Source organism: Cryptotermes secundus, unplaced genomic scaffold (genome assembly GCF_002891405.2).
Source record: "Cryptotermes secundus unplaced genomic scaffold, Csec_1.0 scaffold756, whole genome shotgun sequence".
Lineage (NCBI taxonomy): Eukaryota > Metazoa > Arthropoda > Insecta > Blattodea > Kalotermitidae > Cryptotermes > Cryptotermes secundus.
Window position 1 is genome coordinate 631,190 of NW_019723313.1, and position 25,942 is coordinate 657,131.

The window sequence follows — 25,942 nt, forward strand, 5'->3', positions numbered from 1 at the left end:
CGGTGCCCACGGGTTTAGCACTGTTAGGCGGGTCGCTGTACGTCCTTCTGACAGGGGCAGTTACCGCATGTAAGACAAGACTGGCAAGTACAAGACTACACGGCGTTCTATCGCAGAACATAGAAAACCGTTAGTGTCTACAGTGTGTTGCAAAACTTTCTACCTAAGATAAATTAACATATTCTTTCGGTGAACACCCTGACCCAGGCAAGTCAGCAGTGCTCAGGTCTCAGATAACATTCATTCATAAAGCTCAAGTACCGGGCCGTCGGCTGTCCCCCCTCCCCCCATGAAGATAATATGAAGTGGAGGTATAACTCCACGCATTAACTTCGATACGTGACGCAGGTTAGTTGTCTGCTTCACGCTCCCGTCGCTTTACCTCCAGGTAAAGAGACACTTGTGAGACAGGAGGCCTGCCGAGAATCGAACTGCGATTCCTGTACCTAGTCACTACACTAAATAAGCTACCTCAGATTCTGCTGTAAAACAGGAACCTCAATTTTTGAACACGCTGTTACGACGCCGACGTAAATTAATACAGGAAATTACGTCATCGAGCATTTTTGGAAAGATAATTGGGTGGCCCCACAAAAAGGGGTTTAACTTTTAATTATGGCCTAATTTAAATCGTAAATAATATTTGGGAATCAAGTTTATACCTGACAGAAAACATACTGCATCGACATCTATGGCGTTCGGGCAAACCGTTTTCTGAGGACCACACGAAACCCATAAATAAGCTCTGGGCGGAAAATAGAGAATATTTTAATTGGTTAGAGCTGGAGGCTTATATAAACATGGCTGTGCTTACGTAGGGCGAAACCATGCGGGCCTTAGGATCGACACTGGCTGAGTTATCGTGTGAGTTGGCTCACGCGATGGACTCAGAAATCCTGCGCAGGACAGCGACTATCTTCTCGACTGGGGTGTTTTTGTCTCTCTCCGGATAGTACTTCAAATAGGCCACGACTTCTTCTTTCCACATCGTTTCCAAATCATTCGTCACTAATCATCCTAACATCCGAAACCACCTTCAAGGGTCATAACCTCTAGTCGATTGTGGCACTTCCAGTTTATTAGTAACCTGAGGGTTAAAACAATGTCACGTGATGAAGTGACTGTATATGGGGTCTGAGTTGTTAATCGGATTTATTGGGATCTTTGATACAGCGCGCGACTACACTTGTCCACAGTCACGTCTTCACTGCCGTTGTTTGGTAGCTGCTTCCAACGGCGGACGTTCCCCTTCGTCTGGGTTCCGGAACTGTCCCCGGCCTGAGCTACCAGTTTCTCACAACAACAGCTCACAAGAACTCACTCACCAACCAACTCCTCAGTAACTGACCCACTTCAACAGAGACTTGTACTTTACTACTGGCAGTGCACAGCCAATCAGTTCGTCTTGGCGCCAAGTCCCTTGAGGATCACGACCAGAGATTTTTTCTTGCAACTGAACCCTTGTGGTAATAGTCCCTATGTAACAGTCTCTTTGATGAGAGGATGTGTTTGTCTCTTATGAATAGGCTTCGCCTTTGTCTAGTGTACGTATCGAATATATAGCTAACTGGCTCTGCTTATAACATCTCGGTACGGACCGCGTAGGAAACATTGCTTCCATCATTGCGGTAGTCTCTTGTTGCCGTGGAAGCATGTTTATTTGCGGAGCCGTTACTTAGTAACGGCTGTTGTATAGTTGCTTCTTTTGCTGTCGTTGCATAGCAACGGGTCTACATGCCACAAAAACTTAGTTTGTCCCTCACTTTACCTTACAGAGTCGTTACCGTGAGTTGCTTACGGACCAGAAGAGGTTTATTCTGTTTCTGAGGGAAATGTTAAAGAATAAGTTCTTGGAAGAACTAATTGCCTACGTTCCTTTGATAAGACACGGACAACACTATGCGTGCAACAACTTTTCTATTGTTGTGTGTGTATTCGTTGCCTGGCAACCGAACTTTTGTCTAGCAACGAGGGGAGGAAGTGGATATATATATATACAGACAACAAGGTGATCTCATAAACCTATTTTTTAAAATAATTAATAAAGGTAAGATAAAGTTATCCCTGCGCTTAACTAATTAAGCACTACGCCGTAAAAGTGTATGGTGGAGTGGATATATAGATCACGTTTTCCTGGCCTCGGCACTAACTGGAGGTGAGTGGCCAGCTTCACACCCCTGCCGCTTAACCCCCAAGAAAAGACCCCGCAGTACCAATTGGATAGGAGGCTGGGTGGGTCCCAGAGTCGGTCTGGACACGTGGAAAAGTGACAATTTTTGACCCTACCAGGACTCGAACTCCGACCTCTCGGTTGCCCAGCCTGTAGCCAGTGGCTATACCGACTACGCTATCCCGGCTCCCTTGAAGACGGAATGTAGGCTTAGAAACACCCATATCCAGCAGCGTCTATGTACCAGAAGGTATTGTCCAGCACGCGAGGAAGGCAGGTTACTGCTGCAAGTGGGTGCATGCCCGCCCTGCTACCCGCACAGCACACTGCCAACCTAACGGACCGACACAGCCTGTGCGTGTTGCAGTGAACTAAGCGAAGGGGTGTACAGGGAAATGGAGGTAACGTTCCACGTATAACGTTCTTAGCTGCGATACTGCATCGATCTCAGTTGGGAAGAGAAAATAAGATGGTCAGAAGCTAACAGTCGCTCAACTAGTCAAAACATTCCCGCTTCATAGAAAGCGAAGACTGGTCACCGTATTCACAACATCTTTCAATGACCATTATTTTGAGCCAGTTTAATCCAGTTCACAGTTTTCCATTATAGTTCTTGAATAGGGCCATCTATTTTATGCAGGGACTATTTAACGATCCTGCCCCCGTAGTTAAGGCTATTTAGACTCGCATGATAGAATGATTTTTTTAATGCTAGTGGGGTGAGACTAAGTCCCTTGTACTGCGGCCACTTCTGGCCTATTGTACCGGCCCCAGATGAGAGGTGAGGGTGAATGTGGAGCAATTGGTGGAATGAAGATTGGCAAGAGAAACCGAAGTACTCGGAGAAAACCTGCCCCAGCGCCACTTTGTCCACCACAAATCCCACTTCACTAAACCTAGGATCGAACCCGGGCCGCCGCGGTGGGAAGCCAACAACTAACAGCTTGAGCTATGGTGCGGCCTTAGATGATGGAATGATTGCTGAATGAATTGGAAAGTATATGGAAGGAAGCGGTCGTGGCCTATTTCAAGGTACTACCCCGCAATTTGGAGGAACTGAGAACAAATACAAATATTTTAGTGCAGGCTGTAACAGGATGTGGATTCGAATTGGGCACTTTCGTAAAAGGAGGCAGAAGCGTTACCGACTGTACAAACGTGCCCGGCAACATCCACTTAAACGTTATCTGCGTCTAAAGTCGTCCGAACTGTCCCATCTGTTGAAGTTTTCGACCAAAATTTTGTGTTCATTTTTCTGCCCCGTGTTTGCTACATGTCATGCCCATCTCATTCCCTTTTGATTTCATACGTTTAATAACATTGGATAAAGAGCACAAGTTATGCAGCTCCTCATTACGTAATTCTCTCCAGCCCCGTCCTTCTTTCCCTCACTCAGATCCCAACATTTGCCTCAGACACTCAATTCATGCTGTTCCCTTAACGTGATAGACCAAGTTTCACGCCCATAGAAACTGACTGACTCCATGGAGCCGAGCCCTTCTTGAGAAGCAGCCGGTCACGCAGTCACTCAAGAAATCCTCAACATTTTATGGAACCCGAAGGAGGCCCTCCAAATGGTCTCTCTCTTTCACTTTTCCCACCAAAATTTCGTATGAATTTATCTTCCCTTGTATGCGTGTTACATGCTCGGCCCATCTCAATTTATCTTTTGTGTGATCAGGACAATGAAATACGGTCTCCTCGATGCGTCCATAAAGAAATAGATTTTTTTTAAATCATCGTTACGATTTCTCAATCATTCTGAATAGTTTGTATCTGATCTTCCGGGATTTCTCAATCCCTGCACCCCTCTCTGAGGAGTCATCAGCACTTTACGATGCGTCACAGCAGACCCCCCCCCCCCCGGGAAATTAAGAGAACGTGACATTCAGCAGAACGATAAGCGGGATTGGGAAATTCGCATAAGAATCCATATCCCGGATATGGAGACGCGTAGGCCTCCACATGCAGAGGCAGCCGCGGTAAAAGCTGAAGAATCAGCCTTGGTCTGTCGAGAAGGGGTGCTCCTCCAGCGTCATTATGAAATATTACTCATTTCTATAACATGCGCCCGGGGGCACACCGTAGCGTAGTGGGTTGAGGCACTATGCTGTACGCCGGGAGGTCGCGGGTTTCACTCCCGATGAGGTCATTGAATTTTTCAATTTATCAGATCCTTCCAGCCGCACTATGGCTCTGGAGTCGATTCACCCTCTAACAGAAATGAGTACCAGGAATCTTCCTGGGGGTAAAAGGCGGGTAACTGTAACTCATTCGAGGATCTATCACAATACGGTCTGTGTTAATTACTTCTCCTTTCTTACACTAGGCTGCTTACTGACGCTTCCAATATGAAGGCCACGTAATATCATGGTAGAATGATACGTGAATACTGATGAACTGGAAAAGATTTGGAAGGAAGCGCTGATGGTATAATCTAGGTATTATCCAAGCATTTAAATTGGGGGACTGAGGAAAACCAAGTACAATCGGAGTCAGGATAATTGGTGTTCCGAATGAGACCGAAACGAAGCACCTCCCAAATAAAAGTCTTTTGATCAACTTGCTCGGGAATTAATCCCTAAAATGATATGGCAGAATAATATTAAAACGGATCATATAGGGTGTGGAATACATCAATTTGATTCATGAGTTATTTTGATCACTATGAAGGACTCTGAGGTGTATTTCTTGAGTCACTGAGCGACTGTTAGCTCTTCAAGGACTTTGTTAAGTGACGTTAGCTAATTCTTGAACCCCCCCTTTACGACAACCACACACAAACAATGGGACCAATAGTCCCAACTGTTGTGCCCAGAACCTTGCGCATCAAAATACGACACAGCCATGACCTGACAACTCGCGGTGCGCACCGACCGACACTTCCACCTGCAGCTCCGCACGACCCTGCCCACAGCGCCCCCCCCCTGCTGCGGGCAACATCGGCTTACACTCTGACACACTGACCGACAGCGAAACTAACCAACCAATCATTAAGTATCGTTACCTCCACAGACGCAACAATTTCTTATAAAAATATACAAATACGGACTATTTACATTAAAATCTTGAAAACACATGTTTTGACCCTTACTAGTTCATCATCAGGTGTATTGTTTGTACTTAGGTGAACTTGTTTTTAATATGAATCCATACTTTGAATATGACTATATAACATGTAATATTATGCTTGGTAACAAAACTCTTGGTATTACCTATACTTTTTAGTCCAATTATGTTGGAATACGATATAATTAATTAAATTACTCTATTCCTAGTTGAAGGCCGAAATTAAGATTAAAATGTATGTATACATCTGTTAGTTATTTCGCCGGTTACTGGTCGCTCTGCTCTGGTTCCTTCCTAAGTGGGTGCCATGTTATGAACTCCTGTACGTTCACACGCGTCATCTCCCGTTTAGTCGGGGTGCAGTTTGCGTGCAGTGGGACGAGGGTCGAGACATGCAGAATTCCCGTCTTGTCTTGCAGCTGGTCTGCCGGTAACTGACTAAGGATAAACAAATGATTAATTCCAATTTAGACTTCGAAAGAAATAGGCGAGACAAGATAAGGTCGAGGACGCAATACATTTTTAACGAGGTGACCAGAACAATTTTCCAGCATTGAAGGTTCCCAGGCCCTACTCATTCACCCTTCTGGTGGAGGTATGTTTCAGAAAGGGTAAGGCTAAGGAAATGAAGAAGGTAAAGAATTACGAAATGTATTTTGTTTTGAATAGAGGAGTGAAGATGATGAGCACGGCTTAGTTGCGCATGAGCGGAATTTGGCTACTAACGTTAGAAGGGCTACCTCAGAGCTATGCTTTGATTCATCACTGCGAGGACTATCTTGGCGCTAAAGTTTGACGTCGACATTGGGGAGCGGGGGGGGGGGGGGTGTGAGTCATTAAATGCAACGTGGAATTTGTGCGCAAAATCAGCATTTGCTGTAAGCCCGAGGAAAACCTCGCTCGACTCTGCCGGTCGCATCAACTTCGGATGCAAAATGCAACCAGACCGGCACTTAATTACGCAGCCTCTGATCGCAGTGCCATCTGTTACGAAAACAACTTCAGAAAATGCCATTCTTGCCACACAGAAATGACGCTGCTTCTTCATTACAAAGAGCAATTGGTTAATACTGCTTAGGAAAATAATAGCATTTTATTCTGAGAATCATGAGAAATTCATAAACATTATGACAAGGCTGAATCAGCGGAATATTGGGGCCAGCAGAGACGACCGTTGATAGGGAACGGTCGATGAACGCGTCTCCGTTGCAACGAACACGTGACGGAATAGCAGACGAACTGTTGGAAAATATATTTCCTTCTGGGTCCGCCCCGAGGTTCTACAGCTGAAGCATCCAGGCCAAGCCATATACATATAAACCCAGTGCCTGGGGATATAACCGGGCCACCTAGTTCCTGCGGGATATAAATACGGGGACCTGGCCCTCCAGGTTGGGAGAGTCTCGAATCTGAGACAGTAAAATCTGGTCATGAGTCCCGTGGGACTCGGACCTGAGAATGACTGCGCTGGCGAAGACCAGCAGCAATTGTAAACGACAGACATATCTTCTTTCAGAGATGCTGTTACATGAGGACTTTAACCGCAAGAGCTCAGTTGAAAAAAAATACTAGTCGCGAGTCTCAAAGGGCTTGTCGACAAGACGAACCGATTGACAGTAAACCGCCAGTAGTAAAGTAATTCTGAAGCCTTGTATATCGTGTGTGGAGTTGGATTCGAATACTTCCACCCTAGCCCTGAGAGGAGTACGAGGCGACGAAAAGGAAACCCAGTGCCCGGGAGTATAACTGGGCCATCCTGTTCCTGCGGGATATAAATACGGGGACCTGGCTCTCAAGGGTGAGGGAATATCAAATCGGAGACAGTGAAATGTGGTCATGAGTCCCACGGGGCCCGGACCCGCAAGTGTATGACAGAAGGGGCTTGACGCCAAGGCAGACTGGCCGACCGACCGCCGGTCGTAACATGACTATTGAGTTGAGAGTCAACTGACACGCAGTTGCGGCCCAGAATGTGTCACTTGGCACATTGGGTTAGACGCGAGACAGTCGCCAGCCGGTAACGACGTGAGCAGAGGAGGACACTGTTGGGATCCGTTACCAGGCAACTCCTAGGGGAGACTTAGAAGACTGTATTGATTTGTAAAGTGTGCAGTTTAGCGAGAGCGCTATAATTCTTTAGAGTTACGTGTTGAAAGTGTTCAATAAATGCAGGTATTAATCAAAACTAAATACGGGACAATACATACTGTGTACAAAATGCAGCTTTTAATTATAAATATGGTGCACATGGTTACAAATGTACTTTTTAAGGTTACATACGACAACATACAAGCAGTCCAGTAACTATGTAACTGACTGTATTATAGACTGAATCAACGAGCCATATACTACCTAATTAGTTGCTTTATAAACCGACTTACTGGCTGATTGCAGATCACATTGGTCGCGCGGTCTAAGGCATGAACTGTCTTCGCCCGCTAGAACCCTGGGATCATGTGTTCGAATCCCACTAGAGGCATGGATCTCTCTGTGCATTTATTCTGTTTGTGTTGTCCCGTGTGTAGGTAGCGGCCTTGCGACGGGCTGATTCCCCGTCCAAGGGGTCCTATCGACTTTGTATAGGATTACGAAAGTGAAAAGGCGGCCAGGGCCCAACAAAGGGCTGTAGAGATATTGATGAATGAATGAATGAATGAATGAATGAATAAATGAATGAATGAATGAATGGCTGATTAGTTATATGACTGCAAGACGAAGTGTTGTTAGCGCACGTCCGTTACTCAGATGACTAGTAGTAATCACAGTTCTCGTTTGAGCGAGAATCCTTGAGAACACGAGTGGTGGAACATCAGGCCGAAGTTCGTATCTTCTCAATAGAAAATGGAACTTTTTCCAATATGGGAACATAATGCAGATATGGAATTTTGGTAGCTGAATAAATTCTGATGTCATGAAGTGGATTTAGCTAGCTCAGGAACTTTTACAATAACGGAGTTTGATGTGTTCTGTTGCAAGTCAATAAATAAATCATTCAGTAGCTCCTGATTTCAGGTTTTAACTGTTAACGTTAAACCAGTCCCTGGCTGTTTACAAATTGCTGAGGTGCGCAGTGTTCACGATGTTTTGATGCTGCTCCCCTATCAAGGGTCATTCACTGAGTTAGCGATCCAAGTCAGGTCAATATTTCATTCAGTAAGTCTGATGTTTCGTATTTGGAAGCAGCAGAATTTCTGCGGTCGGAAAAAGTCACGGGCCAAGCCGCAACTCGCCAGGGTCATGTCCTGCGCGCATTCCAGTGGGCGGGCGAGCAGGCGGGCAGGCAGGCAAGGACCCACAAAAACCGTGTCAGGCAATATAGCGGAAATGACACGCTGACGGCCGCTGCTTCTAGGAGAAGTCTCTCTTGGTAGCTTCAGCACTCGGTGTGAAAACAAAAATACTGCTTTTAAGAACCACCGCTTCACAGCGCCAAGATAGAAGGATAAGTTAAGTTTGATCCCTTGCTTACTTAAGCATCACGCTAATAATACCTACGCAAGGATGTTGGGGAGTGGGGGTACACACTGGATGTGAGGCACTCTTGTGAACAAGGTAATGAGCCTTCGAGTCCCACAAATTGGGCGGTGGCTGAGGAACTGTTGGCTTCTCAAGAAGATTTCAGCTCAGTGGAGTTAGATTATGAAGAATGGAGGTATAGCTCCATGCTTTCTTCAGATTGGCAGTAGATGGAGTTGCGTAGACACGTTCACACCCCGCCTGCTTTATTCCATGGGAAAGGGCTTCCGGTCTGGACGCTGCGGGGAAGAGAGAATGTCTCTTACTTCCACCGGGAATTGAACCTATGCCGCTATACCGATTGATCTGCCTTGACTGTTCTCGTTTTTCTCACGTACGTGGCAGGACAAACGGAATACGCTGTAGTGTAGTTGGTTGAGGCACTATGCTACAAGCCGGAAGGTCACGGGTTCGATTCATCATGAGGTCACTGGAATTTTCAATTGACCTAATCCCTCCAGTCGCAATATGGTCCTGGGGCCGACTCAGCCTCTAAACAGAAAAGAGTACCAGGAATCTTCCTGGGGATAAAGGCGGCCAGGGCGTAAGGCTGACATCACCCGCCATCTGTGAGCCGATTGTCTAGAAAATGTGGAAGCCTCGACGTCTCACAACCCTGTGGACCTCCAAGCCCTGTTACAGGGATAGCTTTATCTTCTTACCATGCACCTGGGATTCCTGTATACCCATTGACATTTACAAGAACTGAAAGTTGCCTTAATTTTCACCATTAATAGGATTTCGTTTGACAAATACTGGTTCCTTCAGTACCGTAGCTGTCCTAATTTTCATTCCGTAGGAAGACGTTTTAGTGCCCAAGACACGTTTATTAGGGTTGGGAGAAAGGCTGGGCTGAACACCGCGGTCTAAATACGTCGTTAACCGGTTGGTCTTTGTAGCGGAGACGTAACATGTTTCCTGTGAGGTACGAACTGAATTCTTATATATTACTTAGAACGCATTCAGTCCTGCGAGTCGAAAGAGGCGACGAAAAGGAACTGGGTTGTTCCTGGGGGCAGAAGTGTTCCTGGGGGATATAAATACATGGACCTGGCCCTTTAGGTTGGGCGAGTTTCGAATCTGAGACAGCAAAGTATGGTCATGAATGCCGAAACTGGATAAATATACAACAAAAATCCAAACCAGTTCCTTAAAGGCCCTTAGGTTGCATGATGGTATTAAATATTATGATGCATGCATCAGCCCTTTGAAGAATAAGTCAAAATCAAAGTTATGTTACGACCGACGATCGGTCGGCCAGTCTGTGTTGACGTCAATCACACTTCTGAAGCCCAAGACCAGTTTTTTTATTACTGTCAGACAACTGCGGGTTTCTTGATATGTCGCTCCCCACCCCCACTCTGACCAGAGGACGGGTCTGTTGTGAATCGACTACTCCTTTCTTACAAGAAAAATGTTTTCATTAATTTTTATCATGTTTGACCCGAAGAAAGAAGCACAATGTTCATTCGTATCGTGGGTAGTCATCAACAGGGCTATGCAACCCGTAAGGCCGAGGTCTAATAGCCACAGTCACGGAAACCTCAAAAGTCGCGATTTCCGTATTAATGCACCAACTTCTGTTCGTTCTGTGTGACAGAAGCCGAAATCTTGCGATGTAACAGGTGTTGGTTACGAGCCTGTTGTGTTGTTTGCTCTATAACAGGGGCAGATGACATGTGGCATTTGCGCGGCCTGAGTTTCAGGACACCTGCAGTAGCCTCTCCAGAGGTTAAAGATCTCTGTGTCGAAGACCCGGCTGAAAGCCAAGTGGGATTAAACCCATGAAGTGGACCTCGCACTGTAGAAAATCATTCTGTTCACAAATTTTGCTTAACTGTGAGTGAGAGCTCTGAAATTTTGCAGTTTCGGTTAAGATAACAACGAGCTATCTAGGGTTAGCAGTTGCATGGACGTAAATTACGTAGTAGGTCACGAATGAGAGGACAATCATTTGTTTCGCCATCTCTATTCTGCGAGAATAGACAGTGTCTTGATGTCGATATGTGAAGTGTAGTGTTTCTCATCGACGTGACTTAGCATATTGTGATATTTATATCCATTGCTAGGCAACGATTCGGTACACACATTCCCGCGCAAGCAAACTCGCGCAACAATAGGACGTCTGTTCCTAGACAACGGACCAGTAAACACGCCTCAATACCAATAAAGGTTGTTTTCGTGGGGTCCGTGCCACGTGGTTATAAGGAAGTGTTCGGCAGTACAGAACGGTAGTAATAGCAGCGAGTAGTCGAGAATGAAGGGTCGAGTTTCGAGACGTCAGCCTGCCGGGATATGAGCATGGAAATGAATTGAGTTGGCAGTTGCAGAACAATGACAAGAAAGGAATTAGGCCGTGAAAAGAAGACTTCATGTGTGATTTCAATTTACAGTGAGACTGTGACAAATCCGTTGCAAGGATACGACTAGTGAAAACTGAAAATCATATTGTGTGTGTAACGGTGAACTGTAAATTCTGTAGAACAGCGATACCGCTATACTGCCTGTAGACACGAGTTGTGTGAATGTATAAGGTGTAATAAATCCAATCATCCAATTCAACCCCCTTCTTATTAGTCCCGATGATGATTTCCAACCGGACTACACAGCGCTATATCCTAGAAGACAGAACTCTTCATAACCACCGCTGTGAGAACCTCAGATCCTACACAGCGCTATATCCCAGAAGACAGAACTCTTCATAACCACCGCTGTGAGAACCTCAGATCCTACACGACGCTATATCTCAGTAAACAGAACTCTTCATAACCACCGTTGCGAGAACCTCAGGTCTTAAAGAATAGTCCAGATTGCATAAGGGAGCTGAACACGTGATCAGCCACAAGAATTGGGTTCGTCACCGAAACCGCTGTCCTAAAACCACAAAATTTACTGTATAGTTCCATATCAGAACTTCCCCCCAGGAACTAGGAATGCGTTTCTAGATATAAACTAGGTTCGGACATAACGAGGACGTTCATAGAGACACAGTCACATCAGTATAGTCTCCCAAGACAGGAAGGGCACATACATGATGCCTTCGGGCAGTCATATAAAAGCGTACGCTAGAAACTGGAATATCGAGGGTTCGATTCCTGATGAGGTCACTGGATTTTTCAACTGACCTAATCCTTCCAGCCACACTATGGCCCTGGGGTCGACTCAGCCTCTAAAAGAAATGAGTACGAGGAATCTTCCTGGGGGGCAAAGGGCTGCTGCCGCCGCGTAAGTCTGACAATCTCACGGCCATCTGTGTACCGATTTTCTAGAGACGCCTCGACGTCTCACAAACGTATGGGCCTTCACTGCCTGTTACCTTTTTACAATACAAGCAACTCTGTATTATCCCTCTCCGAGATCACGGATTCTTTGCTTATTTAATGATAATACAAATACAAATCACAACCTGATTCAAGAGGAAATTAAGAGGAGACTGAATTTGGACAATGCTTGCTACCATTCAGTCCAGAACATTTTGTCTTCTCCTCTGCTGTCTAAAAACATAAAAATTAGAATATACAAAACTATCATTTTCCTGTGGCTCATGGATGTAAAATTTTGTCTCTGATATTAAGGGAGGAACAGAGACTCAGGGTGTTTCAGAAAGGGTGCTGAGGGAAATATTTGGACCGAAGAGGGATGACGTGACGGGAGGCTGTAGAAAACTGCATAATGAGGAGCTTCATAATGTGTACTTTTCCAAGTATAAAGAGAATAATTAAGTCAAGGAGGATGAGATGGGCAGGGCATGTAGCACAAGTGGGGGCGAAGAGGAATGCATGTAGGATATTGGTGGGAAAGTCAGATGGAAAGAGACCACTGGGAAGACCAAGACGTAGTTGGGTGAACAATGCATCTTAGATGGAATGGTATGGACTGGATTGATCTGGCTCAAGATAGGGACAAATGGAGGGCTCTTGTGAACAAGGAAGTGAACCTCCGGATTCCACAAAATGCTGGAAAGTTCTTGAGGAGCTGTACAATTGGCGGCTTCTCAAGAAGGGCTCAGCTCCATGAGTGAATGAATGATTTCACACCTTCAAATTATTTAGCGTGTGCAGCACAAAAGAATTCTGTGAATATTTTTAAGTACGGGCTTCAAGAGAGACCGTGCTGGTGTTTTTCATGGTATTGTCATCAGCACAGACTGAGTAAGAACTAGGAAATCAGTAAATGCGGCCGAGGTTCGAGAGGATACCTTCGAAATGCAAACCCAAAACGTTATTCATGCAGAAACATGTTCCAAGTTTCAAGATACCTCCTGGGGTGACGTGAGATTAAGTCGATATTCTGAAAAATAACTTCGTGATGACAAGAGCGTGGATATCTCTTGCAATCACTGGGTTTGTGGGCTTTGTACATCACCCGGTGTTTCGAAAACTGGATCTGTTTCCGTCCTCAGGTGAGGGGGTGGGAAACATCTACTTTGGGGGGCCCGTTACAAACAGCTAATCTCAAACATTGGACTTTTCTGAAGGACACAACAGAATAGGTGTCTCCCACCCCCTCAACCGAGGACGGAAACAGATCCAGTTTTCGAAACACTGTGTTCTTTAAAATACCGGACGACGGACAAAGTCCAAAAACCCAGTAATCCTGAGTGACATACACCTCCGTCAGAACACTCTAGAAACTACGCGGATAAATCTTTTACTACAGGAATATTTATTTAAGAAGCTGATGAAGGAAACAACAACTAGAAATTGGACGAAAAAGGACCTATATCTTGAAGGGCAGAAGGAGTAATTCTTTCGTCCGATTCAAAATCTAATTTCTGTACCTCTCCGCCTCAAGTTTCACGTTGGGTTTGAGGTTCTCACAGCGCGTTCTGACGCCATGTAGTCCGATACTTCACCGACGTTTCGAACCAACACAGTGCCTCCATCTTTAAAGCTTTCTTGCTGGGATTACATTTTGATGCTGATATAGGAGGAGGTACGTTGCTCGGCAACGTCGGTAAAGTTATATCCGACTACACGGCGTCATATTCCAGAAGTTGGTACGCCGGCTCTTCATACAGAATTAGATTTGAATGTCACAGACCAGAATACTATGGGTCGCCGTTTCTGATTACCCGCGATGGTGTTTTTGAACCCCAATGAAAGATAAACAGCTTAATAAAATAAATGCTTGCGTCTTTGTTTGTTTAACGATATTTCATCAACTGACTATGCTACAGTTTACAGAACGATAGCTTACTATGGCTACTGACTTGGGATGCGGTTTAAGCACATCTTACGGTACTATCCCAGCATTCTGCTACAGACTATTGTCTCGTATTTCAGGGTGTGCGTGACTTAGAGACGGGTTGTACAACTTGTTACCACACTTCACAAACCGCTATATGACATTATTCCTTCTCTCCATCAACCTGCCGTCTCAATAGACTCCCTCAATTCCATTTCTAGCTGGTCTATAATCTTCGTCATATAGCCTCGGGTAGGCCCCAACAGGAAACACCTCTATTGTTATAGAGGTTACTTCGCCGTTGCATAGAAACGGTAGTTCTTCTATTGTTGTGTGCGTATTAATTTCCGCGTGAGCCTGTTTACCGAGTCGTTGCCTATCAATGAACTTCTACTCCGGCTCCGCTATACCGACTTTCAGGTGTCATGTCAAACTATGTATGGAAGAGAAAGCAAAGAAGTCATCATAATATCCTGGCTGTATTCGAGATTCAAACTGGAATCCTCCAGCATATGGGACGCCGACAGCCTGACAACGCAGGGTCAGGCGGGACTTCGAATGAGATATCGTATGGTTGTTATGAACGATGAATATGGAAAAGAAGACGGTTTCGTTTCTTCTTTGGTTACTCACGACGCTGTCAGTGACATCGGTACACAGCGTCGGCTCCTAAACTGACATACTATCGCAGTATGCTCCTGGAGGGACTGATGAAAACCACGAGAAACCACACCCAGGTTAACCGGTGTCCCTGAAGAGAACCAAACCAAGAACCTCCCAAATATAAGCCTAGACTGTCACCGCTAGACCAACGGTTCGGAGGAAGAGAAATCTTGATTTAATGATGATTATCCGACTGGATTCGTCATACGGCGTCGAATTGAAGAATGAGTCTGTACCAGACACTAAGGAGGATATGGACAGGCCGCACCATAGCTCAAGCGGTTAGGCCTGGGTTCGATCCCGGGTCTGGTCAAGTGGGATTTGTGGTGGACAAAGCGGCGCTGGGGCAGGTTTTCTCCGAGTACTTCGGTTTCCCCTGCCAATCTTCATTCCACCAATTGCTCCACAATCACCCTCACCTATCATCTGGGGCTGGTACAGTAGGCCAGAAGTGGCCGCAGTACAAGGGACTTATTCCCACCCCACTAGCAATAAAAAAAAAGGATATGGAAGCTGCCATGGCCTATTTTATAAGATCTACTGAAAGCTACTGATAAAATCCATGAAAATCCTGTCTCAGTAAAGCCGGTATTGGGACGTTATGAATAAGGGCGTACATTAGAGGAAGTGGCTGCACAACAAGCTGTTTCCGTTATGCGACAAGGGAAAAAGCTTGAGATTACTGGGACACAGTAAACAGAGTTCTAAGTAAAGCAGTCCATGGCTTTAATTAGGCAAAACATCATGAAGACGTATGGGGCAGTGGAGGTGACTGCTTAGCTGCACTCCTCGGGGTGAGACCCTGGTACCGTTGGGTGTGACCCTGAGCCTGTCTGGATGTGACAACGAAGGCGAGAGAACATTATCCCCTGCAGGGAATCGAAACCCGGTCGTCCAGCCCGTAGAGCAGGTCGGCCGCGCTCCGAAGACGTAGTGGCGTTTGAAGGGAACCATGCCCACTCGATCTCTGTTGAGCTGCGATACGTGACAAGCCGCGTGACAGCGCTCAGCAAGACTTGCCACTCCACACGGAGCCTGCGCAGTCCCGCGTGTCTGTGGTCCCCACAGTGTTCAGGCATACAGTGCCTGGCATATGATCTAGTGGTTAGGCTTCCTGCCTACAGATCCAGGGGTCCGGGTTCCATTCCCGGCGCTACCAAATTTTCTGAGAAGCAATGGATCTGGAACGGGGTCCACTGAGCCTCGTGAGGATAATTGAGGAGCTGTTTCAAGGAAACAGCAGCTCCGGTCTAGAAAACTGAGATTAACGGCCACATGGCTATTCACACTGTGGGCCACGAACCCCCTGAGGTCGCGATTTAAAGGGAGTCGACAAGATTTAAAAAATTATGTAAAATGGATCGACGTATACGTTTTGGAAAATCAATAAGATTTAATATAACGTAAAGGTAAAGCTAGCCGGTCACGGTAGCCGAGCGGTCTAAGGCATGCACTGTCTTCGTGGGTTCGAATCTCACTCAGGGCATGGATGTTTGTGTGCGTTTTTCTGTGTTTGTCTCAGGTAGAGGCCTTGCGACGAGCTGATCACTCGCCCAAGGAGTCCTACCGAATGTGTAAGATCTAGAAAACCCGAAGTGAACGGAGACGTTCATGGAGGTAGGCCTAGGCCCACTGGGGCTGTAGTGTCAAGGGGGGGGGGAAAAAGTAAAGGTATCCCTGTAACAGGCCGTGGAAGCCCATAGGGTTGTGAGACGTTGAGACTCCCACATTTTCTAGAAAACCGGCTCACAGATGGCGGTGAGGTTGTCAGCCTTACGCGTCGGCCGCCCTTTACCCCAAGGAAGATTCCTGGTACTCATTTCTGTTAGAGGCTGAGTCGACCCCAGGGCCATAGTGCGGCCGGAAGGGTGTTTTTGGGGACTGCTTCTGCAGTAAACCAAATATTTCAGAAGTTTAACACGAGTGTGCAGGAATACAGTTCACTGTAGGTGTGAAGGCGCTGTATGGGAATTTAGGTTCCTGCTCTCACCGTACAGTCTGGTAGGAATCTGCACTATTATCTGAGAGGCACAGATGGGCCGCGTGGGGGGGGGGACTGTACAATTGCATTTTACTTTAGGATCATCATAAATTTTGAGAATTCCTGCTTTAGTACATTGCTATATATACATCCACTCCCCCATACGCCTTTATGGCGTAGTGCTTAATTAGTTAAGCACAGCAACACCTTTACCTTTGCCTGCTATTACTAAGGCACGTTAATATTAAATAAGCTAACTTTCTAAGCAGTCGGCAGATGGAACTAAACTAAAATAAAAAAGCACGTTGCATGACCAAATACAAATGGCCGGACAGCCAATGAGCAAGCCGCACAGGCAGTAACGGTTCTGACTTGTGTTCCAGAGGTGCTCGGTTCGAAACTCGGCCAGAAAACTGACTACCCTGATCGAGATACTCGTGTTTGCTTTCGGTACCTCCAGGCAATTTCCAGGATAAGGCCTTAAATAGGCCACGATCACTTCCCCCCATACCCGTTCCCCACTGATATTTCATTAATCTTACCATTCGACGCAACATGCTGTGAGCTATTGGCAGCATCGTTAAATAAACAAAGAAAATAACCCATTTGCTCATAATATGACAGTATTATTAACCCTGAAACACTATAAATGACACCCCTTTCATTTACATCCCTCACTATGAACTGTTAATGAGAAATGCATATCAAATAATTTGACTAGATTTAGGCTACTTGACGTTTAATTAGGATCAGACGGAAATCTTTACGCCATATTCTGAGAACGACACTTGAGCTTGGAAACCTGAAGTTCATCTAAAAAATTTAAGAACTCATTTCCTACATCACGGGGAACTCGCTGTATCTGCGTTATAAAAATCAATTCGTTGATAAGCCTGTTGTTTAGGGAAACAACTGCTGTTTATTCTGCGAATCATACGATATACATAAACACCCTGCGGACAGACTGTTAGAGCGGCTCTACATACAGGAAACCGTTGCGTTTTAAAGGTCTAAAAGCCCTAAGCTAATTTCTTTTCGAAAAATGCCTGACCGAACAATAAAGACCTGACCTCAGGTGGTTTACGTGTGTGCAGACCTTTCGTTAGGCGTAGTGTTAGCTGCCACTTCTCTCATGTGAGGCAACTGAACGCGAAACTCGCCTAATTCCTGCTAGTTGCTCAGCAGGTCAGTAGATTCAGAACGTTCACAGAAGCCAGCATGAAACTGCGCTCCCATCCGTAACTTCACAATTTATAACATTTATTTTAATATTATCCTCCCCTGTACATCTACATCTCCCACGTAACCCCTTCTATTGAGGTTTACCGACAAATATTTTGACATCTCTCGGGGGGGGGTTGTACAGTCACACTACGCGTTGATTTTGTTTTATACAAGCGACTGAATTGAATACATCGATAGATCACTAGGTTACTATATTAAAACACTACATGTTTCGGTCGTGTTTGACCATCCTCAGGTAAATATGTTACGCTATATTACTGAATACCTAATACAGTGGCCGTGAGGACTAAGGATGAAATGTCTTAGCCCGCTCAAACACCGAGATTGTGGGTTCGAATCCCATTCAAGGCATAGATGTATGCATCCGTTTAATGTGTTTGTGTTGCCCTCTGTCGGTAGCAGCTTTGGGACGGGCTGATCCCCCGTCAAAGAAGTTCTATCGATTGTCTACAAGATTAAGAAACTGAAGTTACATAATGTTTCACGGGTGCTCTATGCTTCAGGTGGGAGTAACAGGAATTACATTACTATATAAATATTACTGAATATGTAATAAAATATATCCATGGATCTCTCATCTCCCTCACGCGTGCTGTATTTTCTACCCATATAATCATCCTTGATTTAATGACAACGACGATTTAAACTTATAAAATTTTAATGCTCAAGGAAGACAACAGAGAATTGAAGGTCAGAATTTCACATTTCGGTCTACATGGCCATTTTATTTTAAACAACAGGTAGGGAAACGGACAGGTGAAAAAATTTCAGACTTCGATTTCTAGCGGAGTCCAGTCTGTACTGAATATCCCAAGACTCGATATGTATTGAAATTGCCACAGATAGCAAGAGATCAAACCGCTCTAATAATTTTTGGCAAACAGTAGATCTGAAAACTATGCAGCTTCTCATTACGTAATGTGCTCCATCTTCTTGCTATTTCTGAAAGTCTCCGGCACCCCAACCTATGCCCCTCCCTTACCAATTACAGTGAAAGCTAAAGCTATCCCTGTAACAGGCCGTGGATGCCTATATGGCTCTGAGACGTCGAGGCTCCCACATTTTCTAGACAATCGGCTCACAGATGTTACTAACGTCAGCCTCACGCGCCAGGCGCCCTTAACCCCCTGGAAGGTTCCTGGTATTCATTTCTGTTAGAGGCTGAGTCGACCCCGGGCCCATAGTGCGGCTGGAAAGATTAGGCCAAATGAATAATCCAATGACCTCATTGAGAACCGAACCCGCGACCTTTCGGTGTCCTGCCATTACAGTAGACGACACAAAGTTCACGGATTTATGAATGTGTGGAACTGCGAAAGACCAGTGAGCGGTACGCTTTGTGCTCTGTGCGCTGTGCGCCTCGCCGTGAGGCAGCGTCCAGCTTCACCTCTGCAGCTGACTGCGCGTAATGCGGGCAGCATGAAACGTCCTCATTTTGTCAAGTGCGGTGAGCGCGGTGACGTCACTGCCTGCCGGCAACCGGACCGTAAATTCGGAGAATGGCTCAGAAATGCGATATTTTGCAGCACAGATCTGCACACAAATATTTACATGTATAATCAATAGCTTTTACCCTAAAACCATATCACATTTCATGCGTTTTGGCGCACAGCCTAATGATCGGGCGAGTGAATTTCGAAATCTAAAGGTGTGATAAGTTTAATTGGCTATTGCAGTCCCTAGAAATTAGAAACGCGCGTCAAAGTCGTCTGCTAATTGGGGCCGAGAGCAACGAATCAGAATTGCATTCATGATGACCTCATGAAGAGATTAAATCAAAACATTTTTCGAAATCACTCAAACTACGCGTCACTACTCAAATATTACGTCACCGCTCAACCTATACGTCGCCGGTCAATCTGTAAGTCACCGCTCAAGCTATATGTCACTGTTCAAGCTATACGTCACCGCTCAAGCTATAAGTTACCGATCGAACTATACGTCACCGATATAAGTATACGTCACCGCTCAAGCTATACGTGGAGGATAAATCTGTACGTCACCGATGTAAGTATACGTCACACATCAAGCTATACGACACCGTTCAAGCTATAGGTCACCGCTCAAGCTATAGGTCGCCGATCAATCTGTACGTCACCGCTCAAGCTACATGTCACTGTTCAAGCTATACGTCACCGCTCAAGCTATAAGTTACCGATCGAACTATACGTCACCGATATAAGTATACGTCACCGCTCAAGCTATACGTGGAGGATAAATCTGTACGTCACCGATGTAAGTATACGTCACACATCAAGCTATACGACACCGTTCAAGCTATAGGTCACCGCTCAAGCTATAGGTCGCCGATCAATCTGTACGTCACCGCTCAAGCTACATGTCACTGTTCAAGCTATACGTCACCGCTCAAGCTATAAGTTACCGATCGAACTATACGTCACCGATATAAGTATACGTCACCGCTCAAGCTATACGTGGAGGATAAATCTGTACGTCACCGATGTAAGTATACGTCACACATCAAGCTATACGACACCGTTCAAGCTATAGGTCACCGCTCAAGCTATAGGTCGCCGATCAATCTGTACGTCACCGCTCAAGCTACATGTCACTGTTCAAGCTATACGTCACCGCTCAAGCTATAAGTTACCGATCGAACTATACGTCACCGATATAAGTATACGTCACCGCTCAAGCTATACGTGGAGGATAAATCTGTACGTCACCGATGTAAGTATACGTCACACATCAAGCTATACGACACCGTTCAAGCTATAGGTCACCGCTCAAGCTATAGGTCGCCGATCAATCTGTACGTCACCGCTCAAGCTACATGTCACTGTTCAAGCTATACGTCACCGCTCAAGCTATAAGTTACCGATCGAACTATACGTCACCGATATAAGTATACGTCACCGCTCAAGCTATACGTGGAGGATAAATCTGTACGTCACCGATGTAAGTATACGTCACTCATCAAGCTATACGACACCGTTCAAGCTATAGGTCACCGCTCAAGCTATACGTCGCCGATCAATCTGTACGTCACCGCTCAAGCTATACGTCGCCGATCAATTTGTACGTCACCGCTCAAGCTATAAGTCACCGGTCAAACTATACGTCACCGCTCAAGCTATACGTCGCCGATCAATCTGTACGTCACCGCTCAAGCTATAAGTCGCCGATCAATCTGTACGTCACCGCTCAAGCTGTAAGTCGCCGATCAATTTGTACGTCACCGCTCAAGCTATACGTCGCCGATCAATTTGTACGTCACCGCTCAAGCTATAAGTCACCGCTCAAACTATACGACAGCGCTCAAGCTATACATCACCGCTTGAACCATTGGCGTAGGCCTCCATATTCCCACGTAAAGGTACACGCAACTCCAGTCCGAGGGAGCAACGCAGTGTGGCTGCTGTTGCCCAGATTGTATAGCGTCGAATTTACGGACGACAGTGAATTGCGAATTGTAATGCTCCAGCCTTACATTCCGGAGGTTATCGGTTCGAATATCAGCCCAGATACCGCATTTCCTTATTGAGGTCTTCGTGGTTTTTCTCAGTTCTTCCATGCAAACGCCGGAGTAATACATCGATAAGGCCACGCCATAGCTCAAGCGGTTAGTCGCTGGCTTCCCACCGCGGCGGCCCGTGTTCTATCCCGGGTCTGGTTAAATGGGATTTGTGGTGGACAAAGTGGCGCTGCGGTAGGTTTTCTCCGAGTACTTCGGTTTCCCCTGCCAATCTTCATTCCACCAATTGCTGCACAATCACCCTCACCTATCGTCTGGGGCTGGAACAATAGGCCAGAAGTGGCCGAAGTACAAGGGACTTAGTCCCATCCCACTAGCAATAGAAAAAATACATCGATAAGGCAGTTAGGGCCTCTTTCCCTTCCATTTCATGAATCATCAGTCATCCTACCATTCAAAACTACACGATCCAGCACTGGCAAGGAAACTGTAGTGGCTTGACGGACGGTATTGTCCCGGAATTTGTCTGGAGGGACTGAGGACAACCACTAAGAATCTCAGCAAGGAAAATCGGTGTTTCGGCTGGGATCCGAACCGTAAGCCTTCCGAACACAGTTCACAATCTTTAAAGTATGAACCAACTTGCACGGTAGAAGGTCTGAAAGGATGCAATAATGGCGAACACTGATCATAATTGTGATTAAGGGACGAGGCATGAAGCGGTCTGAGACACACGTTGCGCGCAGAACCGAGAAATGCGAACAGTATTACGGTTGGATAACTTAGGCGAGATATAAATGTGAGGATAATATTAAGAAGGATCTTACAGACTTTTCTTTTAAGCATATGAAGACAGTCATAACAATGGGTCACAAGACACTCCAGTGATAAAAGATGTGCGCATGTTTATAAGTGTTTTTGCCCTATGTGAGAGAGCAGCGGATATATCTGTATGAGAAATATTGGGCGTCAGTTCGACATACGGCCGCGTCTGCCCGAACTAGCGATCGGAGAATTACGTCTCAGAAATTTCAATTAATGTTACTTCAGCAACGTGTCCCACCTATTTTTTTTATTGCTAGTTGGGTGGGACTAAGTCCCCTGTACTGTGGCCACTTCTGGCCTACTGTACCAGCCCCAGATGATAGGTAAGGGTGATTGTGCAGCAATTCGTGGAATGAAGATTGGCTGGGGAAACCGAAGTACTCGGAGAAAACCTGCTCCAGCGCCACACTCTCCATCACAGATCCCACTTGACCAGACCCGGGATCGAACCCGGGCCGCCGCGGTGGGAAGCCAGTGACTAACCGCTTGAGCTATGGCGCGGCCCAATGTCCTACCTAAATATCACCGCATGTTTCGAACACACAAAAACCAGAAGAAGAGGAACAATTTGCAATTAACTGAAGTTGAACGAACCACAATCCACCCCACCCCCGGCGTCATCAAGTAATTCGTTGGATTTCACGCTCCTGCAGCGATGACTGACGTTTCGGAGGAGTATATCGCCTACATATTGATGGTTAAAAATGGAAACAAGGAAGAAATCAACTGGAAGTAGACAGCATTCTGAGCTTCCTTCGAAATACCTTTTGACCCTGAAGATGGAGGTGATATGTTCCGCCGAAACTTCGGATTTTCGTCGAACTGCACAATACTGCAACTCACAAGGACGTACTCTTCACGTTATTAATGAACACAGATATGTATGGGTCGATGAAAGGATTATTCTATGGAGAAAAAGACGTCCCTCCTAAACGTCGGTAAACTTTGACGAGATTACAGCCAAGAAAAAATACTCTTCGAGTCAAAATTTTTCCTATAGTAATTCCCATATGAGTAACTGAAAGAATAAAATTTAAATCATATTGTTATATAATAATCAAACAAATTAGGCACCCCACAAATTAAACTGTTTGTGAATCAAGCGTTGAAAGGGTAGACACATCATCGTCGCAAGGGACTCCCTGCAGCTCAACCGCACTGCAATTGGTTGATAAAGTAGGGTATGAAATGGGAGTGTTTCGTTTCTTGTGAAGCCTAGTATGATTTGGTGACAGAATGAACGTCGTTTAACAACACAGTCCGTGAATCTGTGCAATGGAGTGAGTTCCCTACAAAGCGAAAATTTAGGTAAGATTACAAAAATAATATTGCAAAAACTTCGTGCTGTTAATAGCAACTGAAGAGGCTAAAGATGGGAGAGATTCAACCCTAGAATCATTTTAACTGACCAATATTTACACATAACATTGCTAGAGTTGGAGCTTATTACGCACATGGACAAAATATATCAGCCACAACTTACCCTATGAACAAGGCATTTGGTTTTTTCAACCTAAAAATAATAACAATGAAAAAGTTAGTCGGTAGAGATAGAGTTGGTTACTCCAATTGACAAAATAAGTAAAAAAAACACGTGACACTACAAAGCTAGAATGTGTTACTTCAATCGCCAAAATAAGTAATAAAATCTGCCATTTAGTAGATACTGAATTAATTCAGCAGTCAAAATCATTCTGCCACACCTTGCTGTATAAACACATCATTTGATAGGGACTGGGTTGCTTCTTTCATCTTACAACGAAACCGAATTGAGCGCCATTTGACAGTCTGAATCAGTCGGTTGAACAGCCTGCAGTGACCTCAATAAAGACACCAAACATATGTCAACTGTTGCCTTCCTACCTTTGCAGTTGCCGTGGGGACGTAGAGGGGCGGATCCTTGTTGCCTCCTTCCTTGTCATCAGACAAGGTTTGACTCCCGACAATAGCGTCAGCAGGCTTCGCGATATATCCTGGGGGCTGACCAATTCGAAATCCTTTAGCTTTCACCCAGAACCGAAATTTTGAATTCTCCACCGAATTACTCTCCTCTCCTCTGAGCGTCCTGAGCACGCGCGCGTACTTTCGTAGCGAGATCGTCTTCGTCTTCGCGGAGTCTCCGTAAGTCTGTATCACCCACGGCTGATAATGCTCAAACATGTCCTCCTTCGTGCTACTGGTTGTTCCGTTGTTAATACTGATGTGGCTTTTGTTGCTATGGCGACGACGTTTGCTGTTCGGCTGTTGTCCATCTTCTTCGGTTTTTGTTTGAGACGTCGAGCGTCGTTTATGGCTCTGGGTCGGGGGTTTCATTGGCGATAACATCAAAACAGAAGATGATGATGATGGTAACTTTGTTGGTGTCAAGGCCGATTTTACAGTCGTCACTGCCAGTGATGACGTTGATGTAGCCGGTACTGTGGCTGTGGGTTCCACGGATGACGACCGGCGTCTCAGTTCCCTATCAAGAGGCACAGTAGACGCCATGGTGAGTTTGTTAGACGGATCAAAATGTTTAACACATCACTCACGCTCCAGTTTTTTCGTGAATGTCACACACTATGGAAAACATCCCTCGATCTAAACTAAACGTAAATGGAGACGAAACTTCTGTTAACAGCCTATAAGCCTGCCGTCACTTAACTCTCGGATTTTTAATCTTTCAAGTCACTGTGCTTTACGCCTCCCAAACTGCATACAAGGAACTTACGTGACACAGAGAACCCCCACCGACCCGCCCACCCACACACCAACTAAACCACTTGGACGTCACAGAAGATTTGCTGGAACGAAATGCGTCCTGTCTGTTACGGAGTGAAACAGATTTTGTGGGTTGGAACCGGACCGACAGCGCAAGGTGTCAAGGGCGAGGTGAACAAAAGCGTCGGCCGCGTACTCCACTGTCACTGTCACGGAAAGTGCAAACGTTGCCTACTAGAGGCACCGTCCAATATCCACTGAGCTCCCTCTTCCGTCACGGGACGTTGTGTGGGCCTCCGCCGTACATCTGCCGCTCTGACCCCCTTCCCCCTACTATGCCGCGCGACCAAAATCTCCCCTCCCCTGCTGTTGCCACTTGAAGCATGGAAACAAGCCCGTGTGTCCGTCTGTCTCACTGTTGCGCTTGCCCTCACCGCGCTCGCTTCGGTCGGGATAGTTCGGGCAGCCCCGCAACACCCCCCACCACCAGCCACCGTACCCATCCGCGTTTCTACTTGGGAGCATAGCTAGCGGGCCCATCCTGCTCGCTGTGTCGTAGTAAGCTCTACGTACGCCCTCCACTGACCGGGACTGCTGCATTCGACCGTCTAAATGCGTAAGCCTGTTGTCCTTCCCACGATAAAATTGCGTCCAAATTATGTCAGCGCAAAGAAAGTCTTACCAAAGCATTTTGTCTCCTTCTTCGGAATCTTTTAAGGAGCCCAAAGTTCGTATAACACCGATACTCGACCTGCTAAAGTGAACAGTTTAATGGGGAATGTTGTGGGTTGTTTAACGACAGTTTCAGCATCGAGATTAAAGAGTCGGATATTAGGATGACTGTTGAATGAAGTATTGAGAAGGATCTACAATGAAGCGGCCGAAGCCTGAATGAGGCACTACCACGCATTTTACTGGAGGGCCTGAGGAAATCCTGTCAGGATTTCCAGGAAAACAGCAGAGATTCGAACTGAGCACCTTCCGAATAAATATACAGAGCGCGACCGCTACATCAGCCTATTTGGCGGCTTCTTTAACCTTTTGAAGATTGAATTTGTTCTAAATAGTATATACAAATTCAGTTCGAACCTCACAGGAAACACTTGACGTCTCCATTACGGAGCCCAATCGGTTAATACTGTTAAGGGAA

At 45.8% G+C, this 25,942-nt stretch overlaps 1 protein-coding gene across 1 annotated transcript in view; it reads right to left on the reverse strand.

Moving 5' to 3' along the window:
* The window catches only part of LOC111861826 (nucleolar protein 4), a 586,825-nt gene extending 562,023 nt beyond the window's left edge, over positions 1–24,802 (reverse strand). Inside the window, exon 1 of the mRNA XM_023846723.2 lies at positions 23,956–24,802. Coding sequence (XP_023702491.2) covers positions 23,956–24,579 — 624 coding nt within the window. The 5' untranslated portion in view covers positions 24,580–24,802. The remainder of the gene's footprint in view (positions 1–23,955) is intronic.
* Positions 24,803–25,942: the final 1,140 nt, after the last annotated feature.